The following is a 27,842-nucleotide window of genomic DNA, read 5'->3' as shown; positions in this document are numbered from 1 at the left end:
CAGCTACTTGGGAGGCTGAGGCAGGAGAATCGCTTGAACCTAGGAGGCGGAGGTTGCAGTGAGCAGAGATCATGCCACTGTACTCCAGCCTGGGTGACACAGCAAGACTCCATCTCAAGACCAGAAAAAAAAAAGCTAAACGGAATATCCAGGCACATGCTGGACACAGGAAACATTATTACTGTGAGATGAGTGCCAGAGGCCCAGAGAGGGGAGTTGGCCAGTGGAGCCTGAAAAACCAGGGGGTTCCAGGGGCTTGTCAGGCTGAAAAACCAACCCCCCAGGGGGGTTCCAGGGGCAGACACATGCAGGGGCTACCAGCTGGGCACCCGGGGGTACGTGCATTTCCTCCTGCACAGGTGGGAGGGTCTATGGTGCCAGGTACGAGACAGGCACGGCAGAGCCAGGAAAATATCGTCACTTTATTTGCTACACTGACAGCAGCGCTGAGAGGAGTTGGGGGCTGCCATTCCTACTCGGGATGGTCCGAGGTGGGGGACAGCAGTCAACGCTTCCCCACGGTGGGGGTGGCCTCGGGGGAGGAGTGTAGACAATCGCCAACCTTGGGGATGTGGGAGGTGGTGGCGGTGGTGTCGCTGGAGAGGGGTCCAGTTGGTGGCTCAGAGGCAGGGAGTTCCAGTGTCTGGGGTGCCCGTAGGCCTGCACTACCTCAGGGGGCCGGCGGGCAGCAGTGGCCAGGGCTGCTCGGCCAGCTCTCGTTCCAGCTGCTTGAAACGCTTCTTGGAGGTCCGCTTGGGCCGGAGGCGGCGCAAGCAGGCGGGGAGGCACTGGTCTAGCACGCTCTGCAAAGGGCAGGGAGGGTGTCAGGGGCAGCCGGGGCTGAGCTGGGGTCAATCCACCCCCACCTCCCTTCTCTCCTGCTGCTGAGACCCAGGACGGGCCCCACCTCCAGCATGAAGGCCCCCACGAAGTTGAAGGTGACCAGACCCAGCAGCAGCAGCTTGAAGCAGGTGTCGGAGATGTTCCTCAGCGCCAGCGGCCCCTGCAGGAGGCCGGGGACCAGGACAAGGCCCACCAGGATGGAGCTCAGGAGCGCCAGGGCCACCAGGAAGGGCACTGGGAGCAGGAGAGTCTCTCAGGCAGGACCCACAGACACACATGTGTGCACACCAGTCTCCACTCAGCCGGCATCTCTCCCATCTGCCTCCCCCAGCACCCCAGGGCTCCTTCCTCCCTCCCTCCGCCAGCATCTCCCGCCCACGCCTGCAGTGGCACCATTGGTGTAGAGGGGCCGGCGGAAGGGCGCCCCCTTGGACACAGCTGCAGCCAGGATGAGGTACTGGAAGCTGGACAGAGAGAAGACCACGGTGTTCTCATAGTTGGGCAGGTTGTCTGGTGCGGGCACTGTCCTGTTCAGAGGCACGAACCTGAGGGTACAGGGATGGGGGTCAGGGAACGAACGTGGGGTGGACGGGGCAGGGGCGGGATGGGGGTGGTCAGCTCCCTACTCACCACGGCTGGGCCAGGGTCAGGAAGTAGCCCCCTAGCTGCACGCCGGTCACCAGGGCCACCTGCAGCAGCAGGCTGCTGAGCACGGGCACGCTGAGCAGCGCCCCCGGCGGCCGCACCCGCCCCAGGGCCAGCGCTGGCCCTGTGCGGCTCATGAGCACTGCCACTGTGGTAGTGATGACCAGGTCAATGGCCAGGAACTGCAGGTCACCCAGGTTGGTGTTGATCTGCCACAGGGAAGGGAGGACAGAGGGGAAAGTAAGACCTGGCCCTGGCATCCCCTGGTCTGATAGCAGAGGCACCACCCCTGCCCCGAAGGAGTCTGATGGGTAAGGCATCCCCCGGTCTAATGGGGGCAGTACTCTCCTGCCAGCCCAGTGGAGGAGGCATAGCTCTTTTTTTTTTTTTTTTTGAGATGGAGTCTCGCTGTGTCGTCCAGGCTGGAGTGCAGTGGCCAGATGTCAGCTCACTGCAAGCTCCGCCTCCTGGGTTTACGCCATTCTCCTGCCTCAGCCTCCCGAGTAGCTGGGACTACAGGCGCCTGCCACCTCGTCCGGCTAGTTTTTTGTATTTTTTAGTAGAGATGGGGTTTCACCGTGTTAGCCAGGATGGTCTCAATCTCCTGACCTCGTGATCCACCCGTCTCGGCCTCCCAAAGTGCTGGGATTACAGGCTTGAGCCACTGCGCCCGGCCGGAGGCATAGCTCTTGATGTGAGACAAACCTCTGGTCTGATGGAAAGGGCACCTGTGCTGACCTTCGGGGCCTAAATCTGAGGGGAGGTTTCCCTCCCTGTAACAAACTCCCGGCCCGATGGGGAGGCTTCGGCTCTGCCTTGCGGAGTCCCTATAGCTACCAGGGCATGCGCAGTTGCTGCCCTCAGGAAGCTCCTCGCTTTCAGGCAGACACGGGCAGACCCGAGTGTAAGATGTGCGCTGCCCTACAGTGTCACCTCATTTGCTGGGGCTGAGCAGGCCATGCCCAGAGGAGGGGAGGGGAGATCTCCTCCAAGTAGGGTGTGGGAGGTACAGCCAAGGTATAGGACAGAACAAGTGCGTCTGGAGAAATGGGCAGACCTGTGGGAATGGGGCAGGGGCAAGGGTTTTGGCCCTGCCTCCATTCAGTCTTCCCTGCAGATGGGGGAGCTCCCAGAGTTGCGGTCAAGATGTTAGCCCATGACAGCTGTTGCCATTTGTGAGGACCTAGTGGGCACCAGGCTCCGTGCCTGGTGTTTTTCTCTTCTCCCCTGAGCCTTGCCACCTCTCCAACCACACAGCTGGAGAGCGGCAGGGTCAGGATCTGGGCCCACATCATCTATCCCAGGACCTGCCGGCTCCAAGGCACACGGCTGTGTCCCCTCCCTAGTCTTGGGACAGCTCTGGGTACGGAGCTCTGCAGGTACTCACCGTGTAGAGGATCAGGACGGAGATGAACTGGGTCAGGCTGTACAGGGCCATGTACTTGAAGACGCTGAATGAAGTGTCAAGGGAACAGCGCCCCTCCCTGAGTGGCAGGGCATGGGCATTAGGGGGTGTAGGTTGACTGCCCAGCCCTGCCGAGCCCTCGCCCACCGGTCCCTGCCTGCCTTACCTGATGACCATGGGCACGCACTCAATACTGGCCATGCTCGAGGTGAAAGGCGAGACCACTGACGCTTCTGCCTGGGACAGCGAGATGCCGACATCGGCCGCCTTCAGGGCCCCACAGTCATTGGCGCCGTCTCCGCACATGCCCACGCAGTACCTGAAGAGAGGTGTGGCCCGGTGTGGCCCGGGGAACGACCCTACCCACCCCAGGCGTGGGCTAGCAGAATATGATGACAGCTGGGCCCCTAATGCCACATGGTGCCTGGTGCACAGGAGGTGCTCAGTGAATAGATGTAATTATTATTATAATCATTATTATGATGTTTTTGAGACAGAATTTCACTCTTGTTGCCCAGGCTGGAGTGCAATGGCGCCATCTCAGCTCACTGCAACCTCTGCCTCCCAGGCTCAAGTGATTCTCCTGCCTCAGCCTCCCGAGTAGCTGGGATTACAGACACCTGCCCCCACGCCTGGCTAATTTTTTGTATTTTTAGTAGAGATGGAGTTTCACCATGTTAGCCAGGCTGGTCTCAAACTCCTGACCTTGGGTGATCCACCTGCCTTGGCCTCCCAAAGTGCTGGAATTACAGGCATGAGCCATTGTGCCCAGCCTATTATTTTTTGAGACAGAGTCTCTCTCTGTTGCCCAAGCTAGAGTGCAGTGGTGTGATCTCTGCTTACTACAACTTCTGCCTCCCAGGTGAATCACTCCCAAGTGATTCTCCTGCCTCAGCCTCACAAGTAGCTGGGATTACAGGTGTGCACCACCACGCCCAACTAATTTTTGTATTTTTAGTAGAGATGGGGTTTCACTATGTTGGCCAGGCTGGTCTTGAACTCCTGACCTCAGGTGATCCACCTGCCTCAGCCTCCCAAAGTGCTGGGATTACAGGCATGAGCCACCGCGCCTGGCCTATTACTATTTTTTGAGACAGAGTCTCGCTGTGTTGCCCAGGCTGACGTGCAGTGGTGTGATCTCGGCTCACTGCAGCCGTGGCCTCCCAGGCTCAAGCAGTCCTCCTGCCTCAGCCTCCTGAGTAGCTGGGACGGCAGGTGTGTCACCACACCCGGCTAATTAAAAAAAAAATTTTTTTTTTTTTTTTTTTGAGACGGAGTCTCGCTCTGTCGCCAGGCTGGAGTGCAGTGACACGATCTCGGCTCACTGAAACCTCCACCTCCCAGGTTCAAGCAATTCTCCTGCCTCAGCCTCCCAAGCAGCTAGGACTACAGGCGAGCGCCATCATGCCCAGCTAATTTTTTTTTGTACTTTTAGTAGAGACGGGGTTTCACCATGTTGGCCAGAATGGTCTTGATCTCTTGACCTCATGATTCGCCCACCTCTGCCTCCCAAAGTGCTGGAATTACAGGCGTGAGTCACCACGCCCGGCCTAATCTTTAAATTTTTTGTAGAGATGGGGTCTCACTTTGTTGCCCAGGCTGGTCTCAAACTCCTGGGCTCAAGCAATCCTCTCACCTCAGCCACCCAAAGAGCCACCAAAGATTACAGGAATAAGCCACCGCACCCAGGCTACAATGATTATTTTTAGCATGAAAGACCTGGGAGAGCCTGCCTGCTTTTGGTGGGGAGGGGTGACAGCTCTCTGGTGCCTGAGGAGGGAGACAGGGCCCTAGGGAAGGACAGATGAACAGATGAACGGACAAGCTCAGTCCCTGCGGGCCCTTGCCCACACCCTCTGCCGAGCACTCACTGAAGCTTCTGTAGCTCGCACACCAGCTCTGTCTTCTGCTCAGGGGCCATGCGGGCGAAGACAGTGCCCTGGACCAGGACCTGGGAGCACAGGGAGATGGGGGAGGGCTGAGGCACCCGCCAGGGAGAGCGAGCCATGAGGAGGGAGACAGAGCAGGGGAGGCGCGGGGCGGCCAGGGAGCTGGGGGCGGCCCTACCTTGGGCAGCAGCTTGGGGAAGTGCTTCATAATGATACCAAAGGTGGGCCCGCTGAGGGCCAGGTGCCTGGATCGGGGGTCTGGCTCCACGGTGTAGCTTGCAGCCTGGTCAGGATCCTAGGGGCCCAGGAAGCTCAGCTTAGCTCCCCCTGCCCACCCTGGAGAGTTGGGGCCTGGGTCAGGTGACACAGGGGTGGGGTCACTGGGTGCGGTACAGCTGGAACTCTGGCTTAGCCTCACCTTAATGCCATTCACAACTGTGGGGGACTCCATCGGCAGGAACTCGAGAGAGGCAGGCTGACCCCGCTCAGGGTGGGTGGCGTGGACGATGATCAGATGCTCCTGGGGGGCCACCATGCCACAGCCCCGGGCCACAGTAACTGCTGTCTGCAGGTTGTCCCCTGGAGGGTATGGGGCAAGGTGAGGGTCTGAGGCTATCCGGGGAGGCCATCCTCACCCTGATCCTGACAGATGGGAAAACAGGCTGGATGAAATCCAACTGCCACCACCAGCCGAGTGAGCTGAGGCAGGTTATCAACATCCTTTTGCCTCAGTTTCCTCATCTGTAGATCCAGGCATCGAAGGGTCTTAGGAGAAACTGGAGCCCCGGGCTGGAGCTCCATATCTACTCCTTTTTTTTTTTTTTTTTTTTCCTAAGACAACAGTCTCTCTCTGTTGCCCAGGCTGGAGTGCAGTGGCTCGATTTCAGCTCACTGCAACCTCCTTCCTCCAGGGCTCAAGCAATCCTCCTTCCTCAGTCTCTTGAGTAGCTGGGATTACAGGAGGGCGTGACCACACCAGACTAATTTTTTTATATTTTTAGTAGAGATGGGGTTTCACCATGTTGGCCAGTCTGGTCTTAAACTCCTGGCCTCAGGTGATCCCCCTGCCTCGGCCTCCCACAGTGCTGGGATTACAGGTATGAGCCATGCGCCCAGCCCACATACACTCCTTACTGCTGTGTGACTCTGCTGCCAAGTGCCCATGGCTGTGTGTGCATGCATGTGTGTGTGTGCAGGGGCAGGGAGGACAAGAAGGACACAGACCTCTTAGCTCCTGCTGTTTCACCCTGGCTACAATCTTTCTTTTTGAGACTGGGTCTCACTCTGTTGCCCAGGCTGGAGTGCAGTGGTATGATCATGGCTCACTGTAGCCTCGACTTCCTGGGCTCAAGCAATCCTCCAGCCTCAGTCGTCCAAGTTGCTGGGACCACAGGCACATGCCGCCATGTCTGGATAATTTTTGTATTCTTTTCTTTTGGCGGGGGGGATGGAGTTTTGCTCTTGTTGCCCAGGCTGGAGTGAAATGGCGCAATCTCAGCTCACTGCAACCTCCCCCTCCCAGGTACAAGTGATTCTCCTATCTCAGCCTCCTGAGTAGCTGGGATTACAGGCCTCCACCACAATGCCTGGCTAATTTTTTGTATTTTTAGTAGAGACAGGGTTTCACTATGTTGGCCAGGCTGGTCTCGAACTCCTGACCTCAAGTGATCTGCCCGCCTCAGCCTCCCAAAGTGCTGGGATTACAGGTGTGAGCCACTGCGCCCGGCCATTTTTGTACTCTGTAGAGACGGAGTTCTGCCATGTTGCCCAGGTTGGTTTTGAACTCCAGGGTTCAAGGGATCCTTCTCCCTTGGCCTCTCCAAGTGCTGGGATTACAGGCACGAGGTACCGTGCCCGGCCAGAATCTTTCTCTTCCTCCTCCTTGAGCTTGTCACAGCCTTTTTTTTTTTTTTGAGCCGGAGTCTCGCTCTGTTGCCCAGGCTGGAGTGCAGTGGCCGGATCTCAGCTCACTACAAACTCCGCCTCCCGGGTTTACGCCGTTCTCCTACCTCAGCCTCCCAAGTAGCTGGGACTACATGTGCCCCCCTAATTTTTTTGTCTTTTTTAGTAGAGACGGGTATCACCGTGTTAGCCAGGATGGTCTCGATCTCCTGACCTCGTGATCCGCCCACCTTGGCCTCCCAAAGTGCTGGGATGACAGGCATGAGCCACCGCGCCCGGCCTTGTCACAGCCTTTGAGGCTGACATCATTATCCCCATTTCTCAGGGGCGCCGCCTGGAACCCGGGCTGTCTGACAGCACACTTGGGCTCCTTGGAAGTCACTCCACTCCTCTGAGCCTCAGTTTCCTCATCTGTCAAACAGGGGTGACAATTACCACTTGGTGGGGGGATATTGTGCAGATTCACGAAATGTTTAAAAAGGACCTGGCCTGAAGCAAGGGCCCAAAAAGATGCCCCAAAAAGGGATCCCTGGTGCCCCTTCTCTCTGCTAGGAAGGGGTGGATTCTGCCCTGCTAGCCCGGGCCCCTACATGCCATTGTACCTGTCACCATGACGGCACGGATGCGGGTCCTCCGCAGAGCCTGGATAACTGGCGTTGTCTGCGGCTTCAGTAGGTTCCTCATGACCAGCAGCCCCAGGAGGCTCAGCTCTCGTTCCACAGTGTCCCTGGAGGGTGGGCAGACCTGGATCAGAGGTCACGCAGTAGCCAGGGCCCCTCTCCCAGCCACCAGGCAGGGCATCTTCCCTGGGCTCTGCCTGCATGAGAGCCTCCCTCTGCCCTGTCCTCAGAGAGGGTGGGGCAGGGGACAGGCCCACCTTGTCAGTTGCTGGGCTGCCTCTAGGCTGGACACAGTGGGCAGTGACTTGCTGGCCAGGGCCACGACGCGGTAGCCAGCAGCTGTGTAGCTCTGCAGCATCTGGGCGAAGTCGGTGGGCACTGCCAGGGAGAGGCAGGTGTCACGAGGAGGGGACAGCAGGGACAGAGGCTGGGCACCCACCCCATTCTGTGCCAATGCCCAACCAGGGGGCCTCAGGGGCTGCCCCCTGCACCTGTCTCGGGGTTGCAGAGCCCTGCCACCAGCTCCGGGGAGCCTTTGACGTAGGCCTCAGGCTGAGAGGCCCCTGGCCACGCCACCACCACACTCATGCGCTGCAGAGCCGAGGAGAAGGGGAAGCGGCAGAGGACGCTGACTGGCACCGGGGGCTCCTCCTGAAGGGTTGGAGAGGCAGCTGAGGCGCTGGCTGCGGAGCCCACCCCTCTGCCCTGCACCCCACAGGCCCCCCTCAGCTCACCATTCCCTGCAGCTGGGGCTCCCAAAGTGGGGGTCTCATCACTGCCAAGACCTGGGTCCCAAATGCCGAGTCTGCGGCCAGCTCCTCCTCCAGGACCTGGCAGGCAGGCAGGGAAGGTTGGTGTCTGGGGACTTTGGTGCACAGAAGGATTTGAGCTAGACTCAGGGAAGACTTCCTTCGTGGGAGACTGATGGTGGGTTAAGAATGTGGGTTTGGAGTCAGGTGGACTCAAATTCAAACTCTAGTTTTGCTGCTTACAAGCTGTTGGGTGACCTGGAACACGTTACTCCAAATCTCCCAGCCTCAGCATCCTCCGTGAAGCAACATTTGAGCTTGCTTGCTAGGGCTTGGGGAAGAGGAAATGAGACCAGGCTGCTGCAGCCACGCGCTGGCGCCTACTAGGCACTCAGCATGTGACCTTGCCATTATTACGTTATTTTTATTTTAAGACAGAGTCTCACTCTGTCACCCGGGCTGGAGTGCAGCGGTGTGATCTCGGCTCACTGCAACCTCTGCCTCCTGGATTCAAACGATTCTCCTGCCCTCAGCCCCTCGAGTAGCTGGGACTGCAGGCATGTTCCACCACACTTGGCTAATTTTTATATTTTTAATTGAGATGGGGTTTTACTATGTTGGCCAGGCTGGTTTCAAACTTCTGACCTCAGGTGATCTGCCCACCTCAACCTCCCAAAGTGCTGGAATTACAGGCATGAGCCACTGCACCCGGCCTATCATTATTATTATTGTTCTTTGAGACAGGGTCTTGTTCTGTTACCCAGGCTGGAGTGCAGTAGTGTGATCACAGCTCACTGCAGCCTTGCCCTCCCAGGCTCAATTAATCCTCCCACCTCAGCCTCCTGGGACTACAGGCATGCACCACCACACCTGGCTCATTTTTGGTAGAGATGGGGTTTTGCCATGTAGGTCAGGCTGGGGTCCTGAGCTCAAGTGATCCTCCCGTCTCGGCCTCCCAAAGTGCCGGGAGCCACATTATAGGTGTGAGCCACTGCACCTGGCCTGTTATTATTAATGGTGGGCATAGTAAGAGACCACTCTGGAAGACCGAGAGGGAAGACAGGGTAGGATTCGTTAGGCCCCGCTGCCCAGAGGCAGGGGGCTGACCTGCTTGGCCTCCTCACCCAGCCAGTAGACTCCACCATCTTCAAGTCCATGGGGTCGCCCACGGGGGTGTCCTGGAGTCGGCTGAGGGCATGGCAGGTGGCCAGTGCTCGGAGCAGGGGCCCCACGGGCAGGCGGCGGGGCTCTGGGACCAGTGGCAGGAATGCCTGCCCCTTCAGGGGCACCACCCCCATCACATCTAAGCCGTCCTCAGTGAGGGTGCCCGTCTGCGGGAGACAGGTGGGGGGGTAGTGATGAGTCCTGGGATGGGGGTGCCCTGCTGAGCTGGGCATCCAAACCCCAGGCCCGGCGGACCCTATGGGAACCCCAGGAACCCGAGCTGGAGCCAGAAGATGCCCTTTCTTGCCTGCTGTCCTTGGCACATGCGGTTCCCTCTGCTGGGGCCCCCCTACCGAGCCCCCGCTGTTTCCCTGTCTAGCATCATCTCTTCCAGGGAGTATCCTCCTTAACTCCCAAGGTCAGGGCAGGTGGTTTGCTCTGGGCTCCCACCCATGGCCTCTTCACTTCCCCACACTTGTGCACTGTGGTTAAGAACTCAGCCCACGGTTGGTGCTCGCTCTCTCTCTATATATATATTTTTTCTTTCTTTTTTTTTTTTTTTTTTTGAGATGGAGTCTTGTTGCTCTGTCACCCAGGCTGGAGTGCAGTGGTGCGATCTTGGCTCACTGCAACCTCCGCCTTCCCGGTTTAAGCGATTCTCCTGCCTCAGCCCCTCAAGTAGTTGGGATTACTGGTGTGTGCTACCTTGCCCCGCTAATTTTTGTATTTTAAGTAGAGACGGAGTTTCAACATGTTGGTCAGGCTGGTCTCGAACTCCGAACCTCAGGCAATCCACCCGCCTCAGCCTCCCAAAGTGCTGGGATTACAGGTGTGAGACACCACGCCCAGCCTCAATATATTTGTTGACTGAGTGCACGAGTCAGTGCCTGCATTCCCCACCCTAGACTCTAACTGCCCAAGTATGCGTCTGGCTCCTTGGCTAGCCTGGGAGCTATAGGAATCTGGTCAGCCCCCTCCCAGGTTTATTTATTTTTTTGAGACGCAGTCTCGCGCTGTTGCCCAGGCGGGAGTGCAGTGGCTCGATCTTGGCTCACTGCAAGCTCTGCCTCCTGGGTTCAAGCGATTCTCCTGCCTCAGCCTCCCAAGTAACTGGGAAAACAGGCATGCGCCACCACATCTGGCTAATTTTTTATACTTTTAGTAGAGACAGGGTTTCACCATATTGGCCAGGCTGGTCTTGAACTCCTGACCTCATGATCTGCCCGCCTCGGACTCCCGAAGTGCAGGGATTCCAGGCATAAGCCACTGCGCTGGGCCTCCTCCCCAGTTTAAAAGCTCTCTGTGGCCCCCGACAGCCTCTGAATGTCATCTAGCCTCTAGCCTCTGTCAACCAGGCCACTGCCTACCCAGCTCTGTCCTGCTCCACCACTCCCCATGCCCACGTACATGCCGCATCTGTGCCACGCCACTCCCTGTGCCCCAGGTGCATGGTACATCTGTGCCATGTCACTCCTGCCTTTTACCCTTGCTTCTCCCTGACCTACCCCTCACTGAGGTCACTGAGGGACCTGCTCAGGGGGCTTCCTTGACTGCTTTCTAAGGAAGTGTCCCCATCTACAACCCATCATGCTACCCCAATGGTTTCCTTCCTAAAACCCATTGCCTAGCCCCCACCCCGGCAGCTCCCTTGTGCACTCCTGGATCACTTATTTTGGTGGGGGACACACACACTCCAGTGACCACAAGGATGCCTGTGTTAGTCACTGCTGGGCCCCAAGGGTTGAGAGCAGCACGGAATGCACACTAGGGCCCCAGGCCCCCACCGGTAATTTTTTTTTTTTTTTTTTTTGAGTTTCACTCTGTCGCCCAGGCTGGAGTACAATGGCGTGATCTTGGCTCACTGCAACCTCTGCCTCCTGGGTTCAAGCGATTCTCCTGCCTTAGCCTCCCAAGTAGCTGGGATTACAAGCATATGCCATCATGCCTGGCTAACTTTTGTATTTTTAGTAGAGACGGGGTTTTGCCATGTTGGTGAGGCTGGTCTTGAACTCCTGACCTCAGGAGATCCGCCCGCCTTGGCCTCCCAAAGTGCTGGGATTATGGGCGTGAGCCACCGCGCCTGGCCCCCCACCAGTTCTTGAACATATGAATACATGATTCTAGACATTTCATCTGCCAGACCATGAGCCCAGTGAGGGCGGGAGTGGGGTGGGGTGGGGGACGGGGGTGGATCCTCTGGGGGTTTCCATCCCTAGATAGGACCTGGCATCCTGTGGGTGCTGCTGAGAGAATAACATGGGAGTGGAGGCCTGGCTGGGGTGCCTGTGGCTGTCCCGCTCCCCCGCGCCAACCCCACCTGCGGTCCCACCTTGTCGAAACACACCAGCTGCAGCTTGCCGCCCAGGTTGATGCGCAGTGGGTGGATGCAAAAGATGCCCTGTCTTCGCAGCCGGCCCTGGGCATAGAGCGTGCACACGGTCATGGCAGCAGGCAGGGCGGGCGGCACCACCACGGTCACCAGGTCCAGAGCCCGGATCACAATCTCGTTCAGAGGCAGCTGGCAGGGGGCACCATGAATGTGAGCACCTGGCCGGTTGGCCCCTGGGCCCCACTGGCAGCACCCGCCACCCCACCCCCAAGGCTTACCCGGTTTCGGTAGAGGATGAAGATGCTGTAGATGGTGCCGAGGAGAGCTGAGGGGACAGCGAGGGACTAAGTGGGATTTGGGACCCAGGCGGGGAGGCTATGGGCAGAGGAGGGTACAGGGGGCTACTCACCCAGGACAGAGAGGGCAGCCACAAACTTCATGCTGTGTTTATAGAACTTGAAGTTGATGGGCCGGGGGTGCAAGATGGAGCTCACCAGGCCCCCTTTTGCCGTGCAGAACCCTGGGGAGGAGGCAGGGACCCCAAGGCAGGGAAGCTAGGGTGCGGACAGGTCTTCCCCACCCCTAGCCCTCCCAACCCATGCCTCTGGAGTTGCAAGACACGGTGTTTGTGAGATCAGCCATCAGCAGTGTGGAGTCCTAACAAGTCTGGCCCAGCTCTTGTAGGCTTTTTAAGGGCTTTAAAGAAGGAACTAGTGGATAGCATCTAAACATTGGGTGGTTCCTCTTAAAATCCGGACACAGGGAAGGCTCCTGCCGGCCCGCTACATCCCTGTCCACTCCAGCACTGTAACCCCGGTGGCTCCTCCAGACCTTGCAATGCTTGGCCTTAGTCTAGCCCAACTTCTCCTGCTAAGATGGGAATGTCAGACCCCAGTTGCGGGGCTACTTGCCCGAGGTCCCACAGCAGGGCAGCAGCAGAGGTGGCGTGGGGTCCAGGGTTTCAGGTCCCACCCTGCCCCGCTCCACCTCTCCCATGGGTGCTGAGCCCAGGATCTCTCTCAAGCCCAGCCTCCTGGCTTATACCTGTGCGGGTCACCACTGCCAGGACGTGCGGTCCCACATAGGCCCGGGCCTGCAAGACGAGGGTCCCACAGAAGAGCGTGTGCCGCCGGTGTGTCTCTGCACAGTAGGGCCCCAGCCCCTCAGGCAGCGCCGTCTTCAGCACTGGAACGCTCTCTCCTGGCGGGGAACATGGTGTGACGACCACTCCACACCCCTCCCTCCCACCAGCAAGCCAGGAGTTACGTGTACAACTGTCCCACAAGCTCTAGGTCTCAGTTAACTCGGTAACCAGGTGTGAACAAGAAGTCACAGCCCCATTTTACAGAGAGGAACACTGAGGCTCAGAGAGGACAGAGACATAAAGGCACAGGGAGACACTCCTGGAAGCGGGTGGCAGCCGGCTCCCAGGAACCAGCGGGGGGTCAGACAGAGCGTGTGTGGGCATCATGTGTGCAGTGGGGCGGGGTCAGGGGGGTCGTTCTCTTTCTGCTGGAATTATTTTATAACATGCATGGAGTGCTTTTCTAACTCCAACCAATAGAAGTATTTACAAGGGGCCGGATGCAGTGGCTCATGCCTGTAATCCCAGCACTTTGGGAGGCTGAGGTGGGCAGATCACTTGAGGTCAGGAGTTCGAGACCAGGCTGGCCAACATGGTGAAACCCTGTCTCTACTAAAATATAAAAATTAGCCGGGTGTGGTGGTGGGCACCTGTAATCCCAGCTACTTGGGAGGCTAAGGCAGGGGAATCACTTGAACCAGAGAGGTGGAGGCTACGGTGAGCCGAGATCGTGCCACTGCACTCCAGCCTGGGCAACAGAGTGAAACTCTGTCTCAAAAGAGGAGGGGAGGGAAGGGGGGAAAGGAGGGGGAGGGAGAAGGAGAAGGGGTACGGGAGAGGAATATTTACATGGAGGGGGCAAATATTTCCATGAGTTGGAATGAGAAGAGCACTGCATGCTTGCCATGGCCCTGTGAAGCCCTGGGCAGGCTGCCTGGCAAACAGTGGCACTCCCTTATCAAATGCCTGCAGGCTGGGACTACTGAGCACCTACTGTGTGCACATTCCTGCGAGGGACTCAGAGACAATTCTGCCACGTCTGCCTCACAAGAGATGAACAGATGAAGCATGTGCGGACAGTTTGTGGAGGGCTGGGCTCAGGGCGTGTGCCCACGAATCATACTGATCACAATTACTACTTTTTTTTTTTTCTGAGACGGAGTCTTACTCTGTCACCCAGGCTAGAGTGCAGTGGTGCGATCTCGGCTCACTGCAACCTCCACCTCCTAGGCTCAAGTTTAGCCTCAGCCTCCCACCTCAGCCTCCCAAGTACCTGGGATGACAGACGTGCATCACTACACCTGGCTAATTTTTTGTATTTTTGGTAGAGACAGGGTTTCAACATGTTTCCCAGGCTGTTTTCTTTTTTTTTTTTTTTGAGACGGAGTCTTGCTCTGTAGCCCAGGCTGGAGTGCAGTGACCGGATCTCAGCTCACTGCAAGCTCCGCCTCCCGGGTTTGCGCCATTCTCCTGCCTCAGCCTCCGGAGTAGCTGGGACTACAGGCGCCCGCCACCTCGCCCGGCTAGTTTTTTTTTTTTTTTTGTATTTTTAGTAGAGACGGGGTTTCACCGTGTTAGCCAGGATGGTCTCGATCTCCTGACCTCGTGATCCGCCCGTCTCGGCCTCCCAAAGTGCTGGGATTACAGGCTTGAGCCACCGTGCCCGGCCCCCAGGCTGTTTTCAAACTCCTCACTTCAGGCGATCCGCCCACCTCAGCCTGCCAAAGTGCTGGGATTACAGGTGCGAGCCACTGCGCCCGGCCTACGATTAACTATTATTATACAAATACAGCGCCAGCCAGAAAACTTCCCTGGAAAAAGCCACTATCCTGCGGTTTTTAGTAAACTCTCTCCAATATCTACCACCAAAATATAACACATCTCAGAGAGAGAAATACTTGCACATATCAAGAGACACAGGACAAAGCTGCTCCTGCGGCATCCTGTGCAATGGCTGGAAAGTCACGTTCTAAATATCATGGCGAGTGGGCCGGTTGAGTCAGTTACGATACATCCGTATTGTGGACTCTCAGGCAGCCGTGAGGTGGGGCCATCCGTGCTTGCGGAAGGATGCCCAGGAGAAAAAGCAAAGTATGGAACAATACACAGCACACGATCCCACAGTCAGAACAAAAGGAGAGGCGTATCAGCGCATGTGCACTGCACACACGTTACGTGGAAAAAGGCATGGAAGACACCTCACATCCTTCACAGTGGCTGCCCTGGGGAGGGGAAGGGAAGGGAAGGGAAGGGGTCTGTGGGAGAGTGAATGGGGACCCCAGTCTCTCACTCTGGGAGAGGGCTTCCCACTCTCCTGTGCCATCTGGAATCTTTATGACCTGAAAGTGGGCACTGGTATAGAAACAGCTCAGATGCAGCCAGGTGTGGTGGCTCACGCCTGTAATCCCAGCACTTTGGGAGGCTGAGGTGGGCGAATCACTTGAGGTCAGGAGTTTGAGACCTGCCTGACCAACGTGGTGAAACCCCATCTCTACTAAAAATACAAAATTAGCCCGGTGTGGAGGTGCATGCCTGTAATCCCAGTAATACTTGGGAGGCTGAGGCAGGAGAATCACTTGAACCCAGGAGGTGGAGGTTGCAGTGAGCTGAGATCGCACCATTGCACTCCAGCCTGGGCAATAAGAGTGAAACTCCATCTCAAAAAAAAAGGAAGAAATAGCTCAGATGCACTGGGTGGCCAGCCATTTATGCTGCACCCATCATGCTGTTAAGCGCTTTGCACAACTCTGTCCAGGAGGAGCGACTGACAGTCATCTTACAGAAGAGGAAACTGAGGCACAGAGAGGTTAAGTTGTAATGGCCCAAGGGTGTGAGGTTAAAAGTGCTAAAGCCGGAATTGTTACTTGAAAGAAAAAAGGAAAAGGAGGCTGGGTGCGGTGGCTCACACCTGCAATCCCAGCACCTTGGGAGGCCAAGGTGGGTAGATAACCTAAGGTCAGGAGTTCAAGACCAGCCTGGGCAACATAGTGAAACTCCATCTCTACTAAAAATACAAAAATTAGCTGGGCGTGGTGGTATGCACCTGTGGTCCCAGCTACTCAGGAGGCTGAGGCACGGGAATCACTTGAACTCGGGGGGTGGAGGCTGCAGTGAGCCGAGATCATGTCACTGCACTCCAGCCTGGACAACAGAGTGAAACTCCGTCTCAAAAAAAAAAAAAGGAAAAGGAAACTCAAATGAAAACTTTTGCTGCAGGGCAAAGGGCTGGATGGCAGGGGAGGAAGGAAGCTGCAGGCCAGGGGCTGGGGGCTCACCTGTCAGAGAGCTCTCATTCACCATGCACTCGCCGGCCACCAGGGCCGCATCGCAAGGCATCAGCCCACCCTCCTGGGGCAGCACCAGGCAGTCTCCGGGCACTAGCTCACTGGAGTCCACCCACTCTTCCTCTGCAGGCAGGTAGGAGAGGAGCTCAGCTGGGCGGGGCCAGCCCTAGCCACGCCCCCCCAGGTTCCTGCCCCCACTCCCTGGGCTCTAGCTCCTCACCTCCCCCTGGCCGGCACACGCACACCCGCATGGACAGCTTGACCATGTCCCTTAGAGTCTGGCTTTGCTGTGGGCAGGGGACAAGAGGGCCGTGAGTGGGTGGGGGCCCCTGGGGACCCACCTGCCCCGTCCCCGCCCACCTCATGGCACTTGCCTTTCTGGTCTTGTACAGCGACAGGCAGATGGAGATGGCGGAAATGAGGAAGATGCACAGGGCGTACCAGTAGTAGTGGTCAGCCAGCCACAGCGCGATGCTGAAGGCCTGGAACCCATAGTACGGGTTCAGTGCCTGGGGGAGGGGCAGGAGGCAGCGTCAGGGCCGCGTCCCCCAGGGCAGCCCAGCCACAGGCTGGGTCTCCTGTGCCCATGGGAGCAGAGGGCCCAGTGGCTGCCAAAGGACTGGAGCCAGGCCTTTCTCCTGGTCAATCCCATCCCCACCCACCCAGACATCCCCAGGGCCCTCAGTTTCTCCACTCCAAAGAGGACAAGGGTTTATGACCAGCCTGGTCAACATGGCGAAACCCCATCTCTACAAAACATACAAAAATTAGCCTGCTGGGGTGGCCTGAACCTATGCTCCAAGCTACTCAGGAGGCTGAGGTGGGAGGATCACTTAAGCCAGGGAGGTGGAGGTCACAGTGAGCTGAGATCGTGCCACTGCACTCCAGGCTGGGTGACAGAGAGACACCCTGTCTCAAAAAATATAAACAAACAAACAAATAAATAAATAAATAGGACAAGGGTATTTACTGAACCCCCACTACATGCCAAGCACTTTATCTAAGTGTCACACAACAGCAGTGACAATTCCACAAGGCGGGTGCCACCATTAGCACCATTCTACAGATGAGGAAACCAAGGCATGGACGGGTTAAGCCACTGGCCTAAAACCACATAGTTCCAGCCGGGTGCGGTGGCTCATGCCTGTAATCCCAGCAATTTAGGAGGCCGAGGTGGGTGGGTCACCTGAGGTCAGGAGTTCGAGACCAGCCTAGCCAACATAGTGAAAGCCCATATCTACTAAAAATACAAAAAAAAAAAAAAAAAAAAAATTAGCCGGGCGTGGTGGCAGGCGCCTGTAGTCCCAGCTACTTAGGAGGCTCAAGCAGGAGAATCGCTTGAACCCAGGAGGCAGATGTCGCAGTGAGCCGAGACCGCGTCACTGCACTCCAACCTGGGCAACAAGAGCAAAACTCCATCTCGAAAACAAAAAACAAAAAACCAAAAACCACATAGCTCCTAAGTGACAGACTGATTTATACGGGGCCAGACTCAAAGATCTCTCTCTCTTTCATGGTGCCTGCCCCTGGTCAGAGGGCTGGGATGTTCACACTTTATTCTAGATGTGTCCAGGTCACTCACTGGCTTCTCTTTGTCCCTGTGTGACCTTGGCCATGTCACAGCCTCCCACTGAAGCTTGGGTTTCTCAGGTGTGAACAGTGCAGTCCCAGGCCCAACCCACGGGGCTGTTGGGAACACAAAGTGGAGGATGCACAGAGAGGACCCAGGCTCTAGAGTGTGTCTCTGGGGACCCGGTAGGAGCTTAGGCCGTGTGGATTTGCCTCGGCCTCCAATCCTTGCAAGTGGGGCCCCAATCTGTGACCCAAGCCTTGGGCAGAACCTCCAGTTCCTGGACCTGGTCTCTCTGGCTGGGCTGACTGCGGCAGATTCTGAGATGACGATCCACTATGGAGAAGGGGACAGCTGGTCTGGTTGCCACCGTAAAGTGGCCCAGAGGAGGCAAGCCCTGGGCCAAGGTCACACAGCACGCCAAGCCAGGGCTGGAGCAAGACCCAGGGACAGCCCTACCTCGTCCACCAGCAGCTGGGGGTAGGACTTGACCGGTACGCTGATCACGTTGGGGCCATAAATGGCCTTCCTAGAAGAGGGGATGAGGCCAAGCCATCAGAAGGAGGAGCTGTGGCTGGACCCTCCCGGGGTGAAGGAGCTCCCCATTTTACAGCTGGGGAAACTGAGGCCCAGAGAAGGCAGGTGACTGGAAGCCAACCACATTGGGGAGCAACACAAGGGGCCTCAGTTCTCAGGACGCCCCGGCCCAGGGCAGCACTGACCTCACCGTTTGGTCCTGGAGGCTGAGGCCATGGCGGGAGCGGTGGATGTCGTCACAAGAGCGGCCGTGGTCCAGCAGGCTGGGGATGGGTGCGAGGGGACACGCATGGGCCATGGGGCCTGAGCTCTGCATTCCCTACCCTGTGCAGGCTGGAGACTATTGGCTCCAGGCCCCCCATCCCTCTTTTGCCACACTGAGCTCCTGGGAGCAAGTAAGCCCCCCTTGAGCCCAAGGCTTGGCTTTGCCCTTTTATTCCTCTCACTGGGCTCCAAACCAAGTCACTGAAGAAGGAGAACAGAGAGATGATGCTAACAATATGAACAGTGAAAGAGTAGCTGTTATTTAGTGATAAGGGCACTATTTATACTGATGATACCTTGGGCGAGTCACTTAACCTCTCTGCCTCAGTTTTCTCATCTGCAAAATGGGGGCAGTGACAGCACCTACCACATAGGGCCATGGGTAGATTAAGTGGAGCAAGCCTCATGGACTGCTTTGGACGTGCCTGCCATTTGCTAAGTGATGAATGCACAAGTGATTTTTGCTATTATCCCCATTACGCAGCAGAGGCTGTTGCTGCCATCCCCATCTCCCCTCTGCCTCACCTCCATGACAGCTGGACCCTGTAAACACCTGTCTTTACCTGAGGCCTTCTGGCTGTGTGTGCACCCTCTGCCTGTGAGCCTGGAAAGCACAGGTTTGTGTCCCATGACTGATAATGGCAGGGAATTGATGGGTAAGTGTCCCAGCTCCCTCACTCCCTGTGTGAGGTCGCCCGGAGGTGTGTGGTCTCCACTGTCCTGAGGAGATCCCCAGGGTGACTGAACTCGGGGTGTCCACGGCAGTAGCAGCCAGCATAACCTCCCTCCATGCTTCCATCCCTTCCCCAGCACTGCCCGGGATCATCTTCAGAACAAACTCCCTGCCCTTGCGACCTCGGCTGGGGGTCTGCTTCTGGGGCATTCAAACTGAGGTATGTGAGCAGGTCCCAGGGGCTCACGCCTGTAATTCCAGCACATTGGGAGGCTGAGGTGGGTAGATCACTTGAGGTCAGGCATTCGAGAACAGCCTGGCCAACATGGTGAAACCACATCCCTACAAAAAATACAAAAATTAGCTGGGTGTGGTGGCACGCACCTGTAATCCCAACTACTCGGGAGGCTGAGGCAGGAGAATCACTTGAACCCAGGAGGCGGAAGTGCAGTGAGCCGAGCTTGTGCCATTGCATTCCAGCCTGGGCAACAAGAGTGAAACTCCATCTTAAAAAACAAACAAACAAACAAACAAAACAAAACAAAAAAAACCACACACATACACACACACACACACAAACTAAGGTGTGTGGTGAGCTTGTGTTTTTCTTTTTTGAGATGGAGTCGTGCTCTGTCACCCAGGCAGGATGGAGTGCAGTGACGTGATCTCGGCTTACTGCAACCTCTGCCGCCCGGGTTCAGGCGATTCTCCTGCCTCAGTCTCTTGAGTAGCTGGGATTATAGGCACGTGCCATCATGCCCAGCTAATTTTTGTAGTTTTAGTGGAGACAGGGTTTCAGCATCTTGGCCAGGCTGGTCTTAAACTCCTGACCTTGTGATCCACCTGTCTTGGCCTCCCAAAGTGCTGGGATTACAGGGGTGAGCCACCGCGCCCGGCCCGAGCTCATGTTTCTTAAGCCTTTTGTAGGTGGCAGAGCAATGACTAAACCCCGAGGGGACAGTCTGAGTCCAGAGCTGATGGTCTGATTCACAGTGGTGTCACCACCTCGGACCAGATGCGGTGCCAAGCTCTACATGAATTATTATCTATTTCACTGTCAAAACAATCCTAGGAGGAAGAAGTTGTCTTCATGCTCTATTTACAGACAGAAATCCCAGGCCTGGAGGGGCTCAGTAACCTGCCCAAGGTTTCAGAGAGCAAAAGCATCAGAGGTGAGAGGGGAGCCCAGGCCATGCCATGCCACCATCTATGCCCGAGCCAGTGCCACTCTGGGAGGTGATGAGAGCCACACAGGCCCTCACTCCTACCTGACCTGGTAGAAGGCTTGCTGGGTCTCGATCCAGATATAGCGCTGGCCCTGGAAGAGGTAATACCGCAGCATCCGCTTCTGGGTGGGAGAGAGGAGAGGATGGGTTGGAAGCTGGCCCCAGCCCCAGGAGTGTGCTTGTGCTGGGAGCTGAGGGATGGGGGGTAGCGGGCAGGGACTGGAGTCACCAGACGGAGAGGTGGGGAGGGGCCTGAAAGTGTAAATGTGCTCAGAGAGCATCCTGGATGTTTGGGACAACAGAACCAAAAGATGATTGGAGAATATGAAGTCTGACTCTCCCATTGCACAGATCATGAAACTGAGGCCCAGAGAGGGGCAAGGACTTTTCCAGAACCCACCCGTCCACTCACCGCCTCCTCGCTCTTGTGGAGCTGGGCTGTATCCTTCCAGGCACCCTCTGGTACCGCCCCCACTGCCGCCTGGCTCCGGCCATCCTCCACCTGGGCCTGTGGGGGCGGCTCCAGGCTGGGGAGAGGGGGTGGGAGTTACTATCAAGCTCTGGGAGCTGCCCTGGCACCTCCCTGTGCTCACAGAGCCACCTTCCCTCCCTAGGATGGGAGGTGCCAGAGTCAGTCTTCATCGGGGGGCAGAGGGTTGGGGAGGCCAGGGGATCAGGGGCTTCTGGGAAGCGGCAATGGGCTGCCTCACCTGCCCTCACCGATGGCCTCAGTCTGCACCTGGACAGTGAAGAGCTGCCAGGAACTATCCTGGAACACAGAGGTGTGGACTCAGTCCCGGAAGAGTCCCCTCCCCTCCCAGGCCCTGTCCCACAGCCAGGGGGCCCCTGCTGGAGAAGGCAGAAATCAAGGCTATGGGGAGCCCTCCAGAAACCACCCGACCCGTCTCTTGTGCCCACTGCTCAGATGGGAAAGCTGAGGTCCAGAGAAGAGCAGGACTTGCCTATTGTCCCATGGAAAGTCAGTGGCCGGGTTGGCACCCAAGTATCCTCCACCCCCGACCCTGACCCTTACTGCCCTTCTCTAGCCCCAGGCTCGGCCTGACTCTCACCTCTTTGTCTCTTATTTCGATAACGAGTGTTTCTGCGCGGGCCAGGTTGCAGGGCCGGAGCCGCAGCCGCACCCCCCACAGGGGCTTCCAACGGAAGAGCAGCAAAGGGATCCCAGCCATCATCCAGACCACGACGTGATAGCCGATGACCCTCCATGGACTGCCACAGTAGCCGCTGAGCCTCTGCGAACGCAGCGAGAGAGGGCCCAGGTCGGGGTGGGGGCAGGGCTGGAGTAGGAAGCTGGGGTGTCTGGGTGGGCCTGGGCACTCTCCCCCTGCAGCTTTTCCCCACCCCACTCTGCCCACTCACCACGGATGAAACTGAGGAGCTGAGGGGATCTATTGATGTCCCTATCGTCAGGGTCCCATAACCGGTGGGCGTGCTGCCCACGAGAGGGCTGCTGTCTGTGGACAGAAAAGAGAAAGGTCATTTGGGGAGGTGCCTCCTCCTCTTGCTTCCTTAAAAACAATAAACATCAGCCTGGGCATGGTGGCTCACGCCTGTAATCCCAGCACTTTGGGAGGCCGAGGCGGGTGGATCACTTGAGGTTAGAAGTTTGAGACCAACCTGGCTAATATGGTGAAACCCATCTCTACTAAAAATAAAAATACTAGCCGGGCGTCGTGGCACATGCCTGTAATCTCAGCTACTCAGGAGGCTGAGGCAGGGAAAATCACTTGAACCCGGGAGGTGGAGGTTGCAGTGAGGCGAGATCATGCCACTGCACTCCAGCCTGAGCAACAGAGTGAGACTCCATCTCAAAAAACAAAACAAAAAACAATAAGCACCTGGTCTGATAGAGCCCAAAGCTCATGTCTTACTGTGTCCCTTATCTGGCTCTTCTGTCAGTTCTTACTCACAGTGTTTTTGTTTTTTTTTTGAGACGGAGTGTCACTCTATCACCCAGGCTAGAGTGCAGTCACGTGATCTTGGCTCACTGCAACCTGTCTCCCAGGTTCAAGCGATTCTCCTGCCTCAGCCTCCTGAGTAGCTGGGATTACAGGCAGGCACCACCATGCCCAGCTAATTTTTGTTTTTTTGTAGAGATGGGGTTTCACCATGTTGGCCAGGCTGGTCTCGAACTCCAGACCTCAAGTGATCTGCACACTTTGGCCTCCCAAAGTGCTGGGATTACAGGCGTGAGCCACCATGCTTGGCCAATAGTGTCTTGTTTCCTTGCGTGTGTGGTTCTCTCTGCTGCGTATGGCCCAGAATTGGAGAATGGGGCCTGGTCAGTGCCCCAAGCCCCCGTGGTGCTCATGCATCCAGCCATTAGCTTTCTTGGAGCTCTGGGTCTCACTTTTCCATCCTCATCCAGTCCCCACCCTAAGGGCAGGGGTCATGGCTGCTTATCTTCATTCGATCCGTGCCCAGCCCAGGTCTGGCAGGGAGGAGATGCAAAATCGAGTCTGGACTGATAAGAGGTCAGTCCTGCAGGCCTATCTTTACAGATGGGTAAACTGAGACCTGGGGAATGTTATCAGGTGGTTCTATTGTAGATATTCTTTTTTTTTTTTTTTTTTTTGAGATAAAGTCTCACTCTGTCGCCCAGTCTGGAGTACAATGGCATGATCTTGGTTTACTACAACCTCCGCCTCCCAGGTTCAAGCGATTATCCTGCCTCAGCCTCCCGAGTAGCTGGGATTACAGGCACCCATCACCACGCCCAGCTAAGTTTTATATTTTCAGTAGAGATGGGATTTCACCATGTTGGTCAGGGTGGTCTCGAACTGCCAACCTCAGGTGATCCGCCCACCTCGCCTCCCTGAGTGCTGGGCTGACAGGCTGAGCCACTGTGCCCGGCCACAGACATTTTTTTCACTCCTCCTTCCTGTGCTGTAGAGCTGTGGCCTTAGCAGGGCAGGCAGCCAGTGGATGTTCTGGGGTTCCAGAGTGGGTACAGCTCACCACTCCCGCCCTTGGACAGCCTCTGTCTGGGTTCATCTACAGTCCTAGACCACCTGGAGCACCTTTTACACATGCAGATGCCGGGGCCCTCCCCAGACTGGCTGGATCAACTCCTCAGGCCGGGGCAGGGGTGGGCTGGGCATCTGTGGTTTCATAGGAGCCTCTGGAGAAGTTCACTGAGCAGGCTGGGAAAGTTGGGCAGGTGGGGGGAAGGCTGCTGATATTCTGGGCTCCCTCCTCCATCCCCCAGTCTGAGCCCTTATAAAATTTCTACCCAGAGTCCAGAGTGCCCCAGGCAGCTGCTGTGGGCACAGTATCCCCAGCCTCTGAACAGCCCCATCGCCAAGCACTCTGGCTTCAAGACTCCTAGAGGGCTCACTGTGCACAGGGTCACCTTGCCCTGGCTCTCTTTACATGGCTAACATATTAACCCTGCCAGGTAACCTCGGTTGTGATCTCCTTTCATTAATTAATTATTTATTTTTCACTCTTGTAGCCTCGGCCTCCCAAAGTGCTGGGATTACACGCATGAGCCACCAGGCCCAGCTTACGGTTGTCAGTGTATAAGTCTTTTTTTGAGACGGAGTCTCTCTCTGTCACCCAGGCTGGAGTGCAGTGTCGCAATCATAGCTCACTGCAGCCTTGACCTCCCAGGCTCAAGCAATTCTCCCACCTCAGCCTCCAAATAGCTGAGACTATAGGCACAGGCCACCATGCCCAGCTAATTTTTTTGTAGAGATGGGGTTTTGTCTTTTTGCCCATCATTTGTTCCTAAGAATTTCCTTTTTGATGCTGTGTTTCATATAGCAAGTGCCTTTGCCTCTCTGGGCTTCCATTTCTCATCTCTAGGATGATAGTCTAGAAGCATCCAGCACAAAGGGAGGCAGAAGCCGGCTCGTCCCAGGCATTTGAAGTTCCTTGGGGGGATTGCCTGGAGAGGTGAGCAGGACCCGGCTCCCGGGCCAGGGGGGCGTGGCTTCTGCTCATCCATTTCCCAGGCTCTCTTCTCCTTTCACATCACTGTGCTATCTGAAGCTCTGGCTGCCCCACGGCTCCCTAGGCCCATTCAACAGTTGCTCCTTGTACCTTAAAACCCTCAGGCCATCCGGGTGCAGTGGCTCACGCCTGTAATCCCAGCCCTTTGGGAGCCCGAGGCGGGTGGATCACAAGGTCAGGAGATCGAGACTAGCTGAGACCATCCTGGCTAACATGGTGAAACCCTGTCTCTACTAAAAATACAAAAACAAAATTAGTCGGGCGTGGTGGCGGGCGCCTGTAGTCCCAGCTACTTGGGAGGCTGAGGCGGGAGAATGGCGTGAACCCGGAAGGCGGAGCTTGCAGTGAGCTGAGATCACACCACTGCACTCCAGCCTGGGCGACAGAGCGAGACTCAGAAAAAAAAAAAAAACAAAACCCTCAGGCCAACAGCCCAGCGGGCTCAGGGATGGGAAAGGAGCCATCACTGTGGTGCTGATTTGATTTCCTCCCGCACCAACCCACAAGGTGGGCTCCCTTACCCCGTTTGACAAACGAGAGCACTGAGCCTCTGGGGCAGCTGCCCTCAGACTTGTCTCACAGCTGGAACAGGGCTGACCTTACTCCCAGGTCCTCACTGCCCAGCATACCTACTCCTGACATTCCCATCAGCATCAGGCTTGTGTGGGTGTCACTGCCCTGCCTGCTCACAGTACCTGCCATGTGCTGGGGGGTCAGGAAACACTGACTGACTGACTGAATGAATGAATGAATGCCCGTCTCATGGACACAACAGAGCTTGAAGGCAAAGGTGCTGGGAGTGGGGGGGGAGGGGCTCGAGCCTCTTCCTTGTTTTTTTTTTTTTTTTTTTTTTTTAAAGAGACAGGATCTCACTCTGTCACCCAGGCTGGAGCACAGTGGCACGATCCTAGCTCACTGCAGCCTTGATCTCCTGGGCTAAAGGAGGTCCTCCTGCCTCAGCCTCCCGGGTAGCTGGCACTATAGGCAGGTGCCACTGCACCTGGCTAATTTTTTTTTAGTAGGGACAGGGTCTCATTTTGTTCCCTAGGCTGATCTTGAACTCCTGGCCTCATGCAATGCTCCTACCTCAGCCTCCCAAAGTGCTAGGATTACAGGTTTGAGCCACCAGACCCAGCCTCAAGACTCTTTATGAACAAAAGGTTCTTCATAAAGAGGGTGGAGTCTCCAGTATGTAAACAGCGGTCCCCCTGGGAAGTTCTTCCTCATGTCAATCGTATGACTGTCACTTCACAATGACACTCTTTCAGTCAACCTTGGCAAGGAGGAGAAGGGGTACAGAACTTGAGGGAGGAAGTCACTGCTGTGGAAACCTCCAGAGCCCCTCCCTGCAAGGATCACGCCCAGGGCACTTTCTCCTGCAGTACATCTGTTTATCCCCAGCCACAGCCCAGTCTCCCCAGGGCAGCTACGGGAGGGTATCCGAACACTCACCAGCTCAGACCAGCCCAGACCAGGCACCCACAGGCTGTGTGGGGGGCGAGAGCACCTTCATGATGGCATTGCTCTTCCTTTTTTTTTTTTTTTTTGAGATGGAGTCTCCCTGTCTCCCAGGCTGGCGAGATCTTGGCTCACTGCACCCTCTGCCTCCCAGGTTCAAGCAATTCTCCTGCCTCAGCTTTCTGAAGGAGCTGAGACTACAGGCACACGCCACCACACTCAGCTAATTTTTGTATTTTTAGTAGAGATGGGGTTTCGCCATGTTGGCCAGGCGGGTCTTGAACTCCTGACCTCAAGTGATCTGCCCGCCTCGGCCTCCCAAAGTGCTGGGATTACAGGCATGAGCCACCGTGCCTGGCCTGTCACTGCTCTTCTGATTAACAGTAGCTCCCATGGAGCTCTCACCATGCCCTGTGGAAGCCCTTCAGTGTGCTAACTCAATGAAGCTTCACACACAACCCTCTGGGGTAGTGACTATGATTATCCCCATTGCACAGTTGGGGAAACTGAGGAACAGCATGTGAATCCCTTGTCCAGGGTCATAGAGTTTGAAAGGGGAGAAGCTGGAAATGAGTGTGTCTGAATGAGCACATTCCCCCTTACAACCATTCCATGAAAAGTACAGATTAGGATTCCCATTTAAAATGAGGCTCAGAGAAGTGGATTAACAAGCACAAAGTCACACAGCTATGAGCGGCCAAGACTGGACTTGAACCTGGTCTGAGGTCACAGCCCTGGGGCAATGTCACCAGCACTGTGAAGCGGAGGGGCTAGAGCCATTTGGGACCTCTTATTTCCTGCGGAAGCCTCGGCTTCCTGCTGGTGACCTGGCAGCAGTCCAGGGCGGCTGCCTCCTCCGGGGCTGTGGTTCCCGGAGGCAGGGAGCTCCTGTCTTCTGCCAGGCTGGGGCGCGAGTGTGTGTGAACTGTCTTCCCATCTTTGGATCCGGATTCTAGGGGACGTCTTTCCTCATTCTTTCCCCTCCCTCGCCAGGGGTGCACTCTAGGCTGTGGGGCTGGAGGCTGAGTGACAGACACTGAGATGAGACTTTTCTGGATAGAGGAGGGTGACTGGCCCCATTCCCAGCAGGTGGGATTTAAATTAGACCCTGGAGGAGTGGGCGTAGGGCAACTGGCCCGGGATGGGTCGCATGGAGGGTGTGGCCCTTGGTCCTGGGTGTGACAGCTTTTCTCTGGGGGCCTGAGGCAGGGGATCAGGAGTGGTGCTGTGGCCCGGAAATCTACCCAGAAAATGCGGTCCTGGCTTCCCCAACCCCATTCATTCATTCAGCCCAGAGGGGTTGCCCAGAGGCCCGAGGATGCAGCCGCCTCCCCGACCTGGACATCCGTCACTCGGGGTGAGATCCAATTAAGTGGACGTGGGGTGGCCTCCCCGTCCCCGCACGGCCCCAGGACCCTCTTGCACAAGCGCCCGGCTTCCAATCCCGCGGCTGTGGGGTGCAGGGGAGGGGAGGGACCGGCTGTGCGCGTCGACGCCATCCCCGGCCTCGGCGTCTCTGGGAAGAAACCGGGGCCGAGTCCCCGTCCAAAGGGAGGGGACGGGCCCAGGATCCCCGCCCAGGGCCCCCTCCCTGGGCTCGCGACCCCGCGATGGGGGGCGTCACCTCCCCTTTCCCTCGAAGGGGCGACGACTACGGGCGGGCCGGGGACCGCACAGGGCTCGGGCCGACCCGGGCTCCGCACTCACCTGCGCTCATGCCGACTCCTCGCGCTCATCGCCGGCCCCGGCGCTGCGGCCCTCGGCCTGGGCCCCGGCGTGCGCAAGGCCCTGGGCAGGGGCGCGGTCCGGGCGGCCCGGGCGGGGGACGCTGGGCTGGCGCGGGGCTGGAGCTGGGCTGGCGCGGGCGGGGCACCTGGGCTACCAGGCTCTGCGCGGCTCCGACACTGCCGCAGTCCCTCCGTGCGCGCCGCAAGCCCCGCCCGGCCCTCTGCGGCCCTCTGCGGCCCTCGCCACGCCCGCGCCCGGGCTGCCGGGACTTGTAGTCCCCGCCGACTCCTCAGCACACACCGGGGGCGGGGCGACCTGAGACGCACACCTCACGGAGGCAGCCCCCCTGCATGTCCCAATGGTTAGGGACTGTGCGTGCTGGTCCAGCTCTCCATGTCTTCCAGGCCATGCGACCGTGAGCAAGTCACCGATCCTCTCTGGCCCTCTTTTCCCAACTTATAGGATAGCAATACCTGCTTCACAGAGAACTGCTGCGA

At 57.0% G+C, this 27,842-nt stretch overlaps 1 protein-coding gene across 27 annotated transcripts; it reads right to left on the bottom strand.

Moving 5' to 3' along the window:
- Positions 1-402: 402 nt before the first annotated feature.
- Positions 403-27,523, bottom strand: ATP13A2 (ATPase cation transporting 13A2). Of its 27 annotated transcripts, none has more exons than XM_045379631.2 (29): positions 27,325-27,523; positions 21,565-21,659; positions 21,255-21,437; positions 20,895-20,953; positions 20,585-20,711; positions 20,227-20,306; positions 18,207-18,284; positions 17,944-18,013; positions 16,289-16,423; positions 16,135-16,201; positions 15,906-16,037; positions 12,591-12,746; positions 11,956-12,066; positions 11,825-11,871; positions 11,547-11,735; positions 9,178-9,384; positions 8,039-8,134; positions 7,796-7,955; positions 7,562-7,682; positions 7,287-7,411; positions 5,201-5,361; positions 4,961-5,077; positions 4,765-4,844; positions 3,060-3,212; positions 2,876-2,972; positions 1,474-1,697; positions 1,237-1,388; positions 908-1,077; positions 403-803 (listed from the first exon to the last, which is right to left on the bottom strand). In XM_045379631.2, the coding sequence occupies exons 1-29, from the start codon at positions 27,332-27,334 to the stop codon at positions 666-668; spliced, it is 3,540 nt and encodes a 1,179-aa protein (XP_045235566.2). In that variant the 5' UTR covers positions 27,335-27,523; the 3' UTR covers positions 403-665. The 27 variants fall into 27 exon arrangements, with proteins under 27 accessions (XP_045235566.2, XP_073874834.1, XP_005544703.3 ...); XM_074018733.1 differs by having other exon boundaries at positions 16,289-16,396; XM_005544646.4 differs by having other exon boundaries at positions 20,597-20,711.
- Between the last annotated feature and the right edge of the window lie 319 nt (positions 27,524-27,842).

The sequence above is a fragment of the Macaca fascicularis genome, chromosome 1 (assembly GCF_037993035.2).
Source record: "Macaca fascicularis isolate 582-1 chromosome 1, T2T-MFA8v1.1".
Taxonomy (NCBI): Eukaryota; Metazoa; Chordata; class Mammalia; order Primates; family Cercopithecidae; genus Macaca; species Macaca fascicularis.
This window is presented reverse-complemented; position numbering and strand designations above follow the sequence as displayed.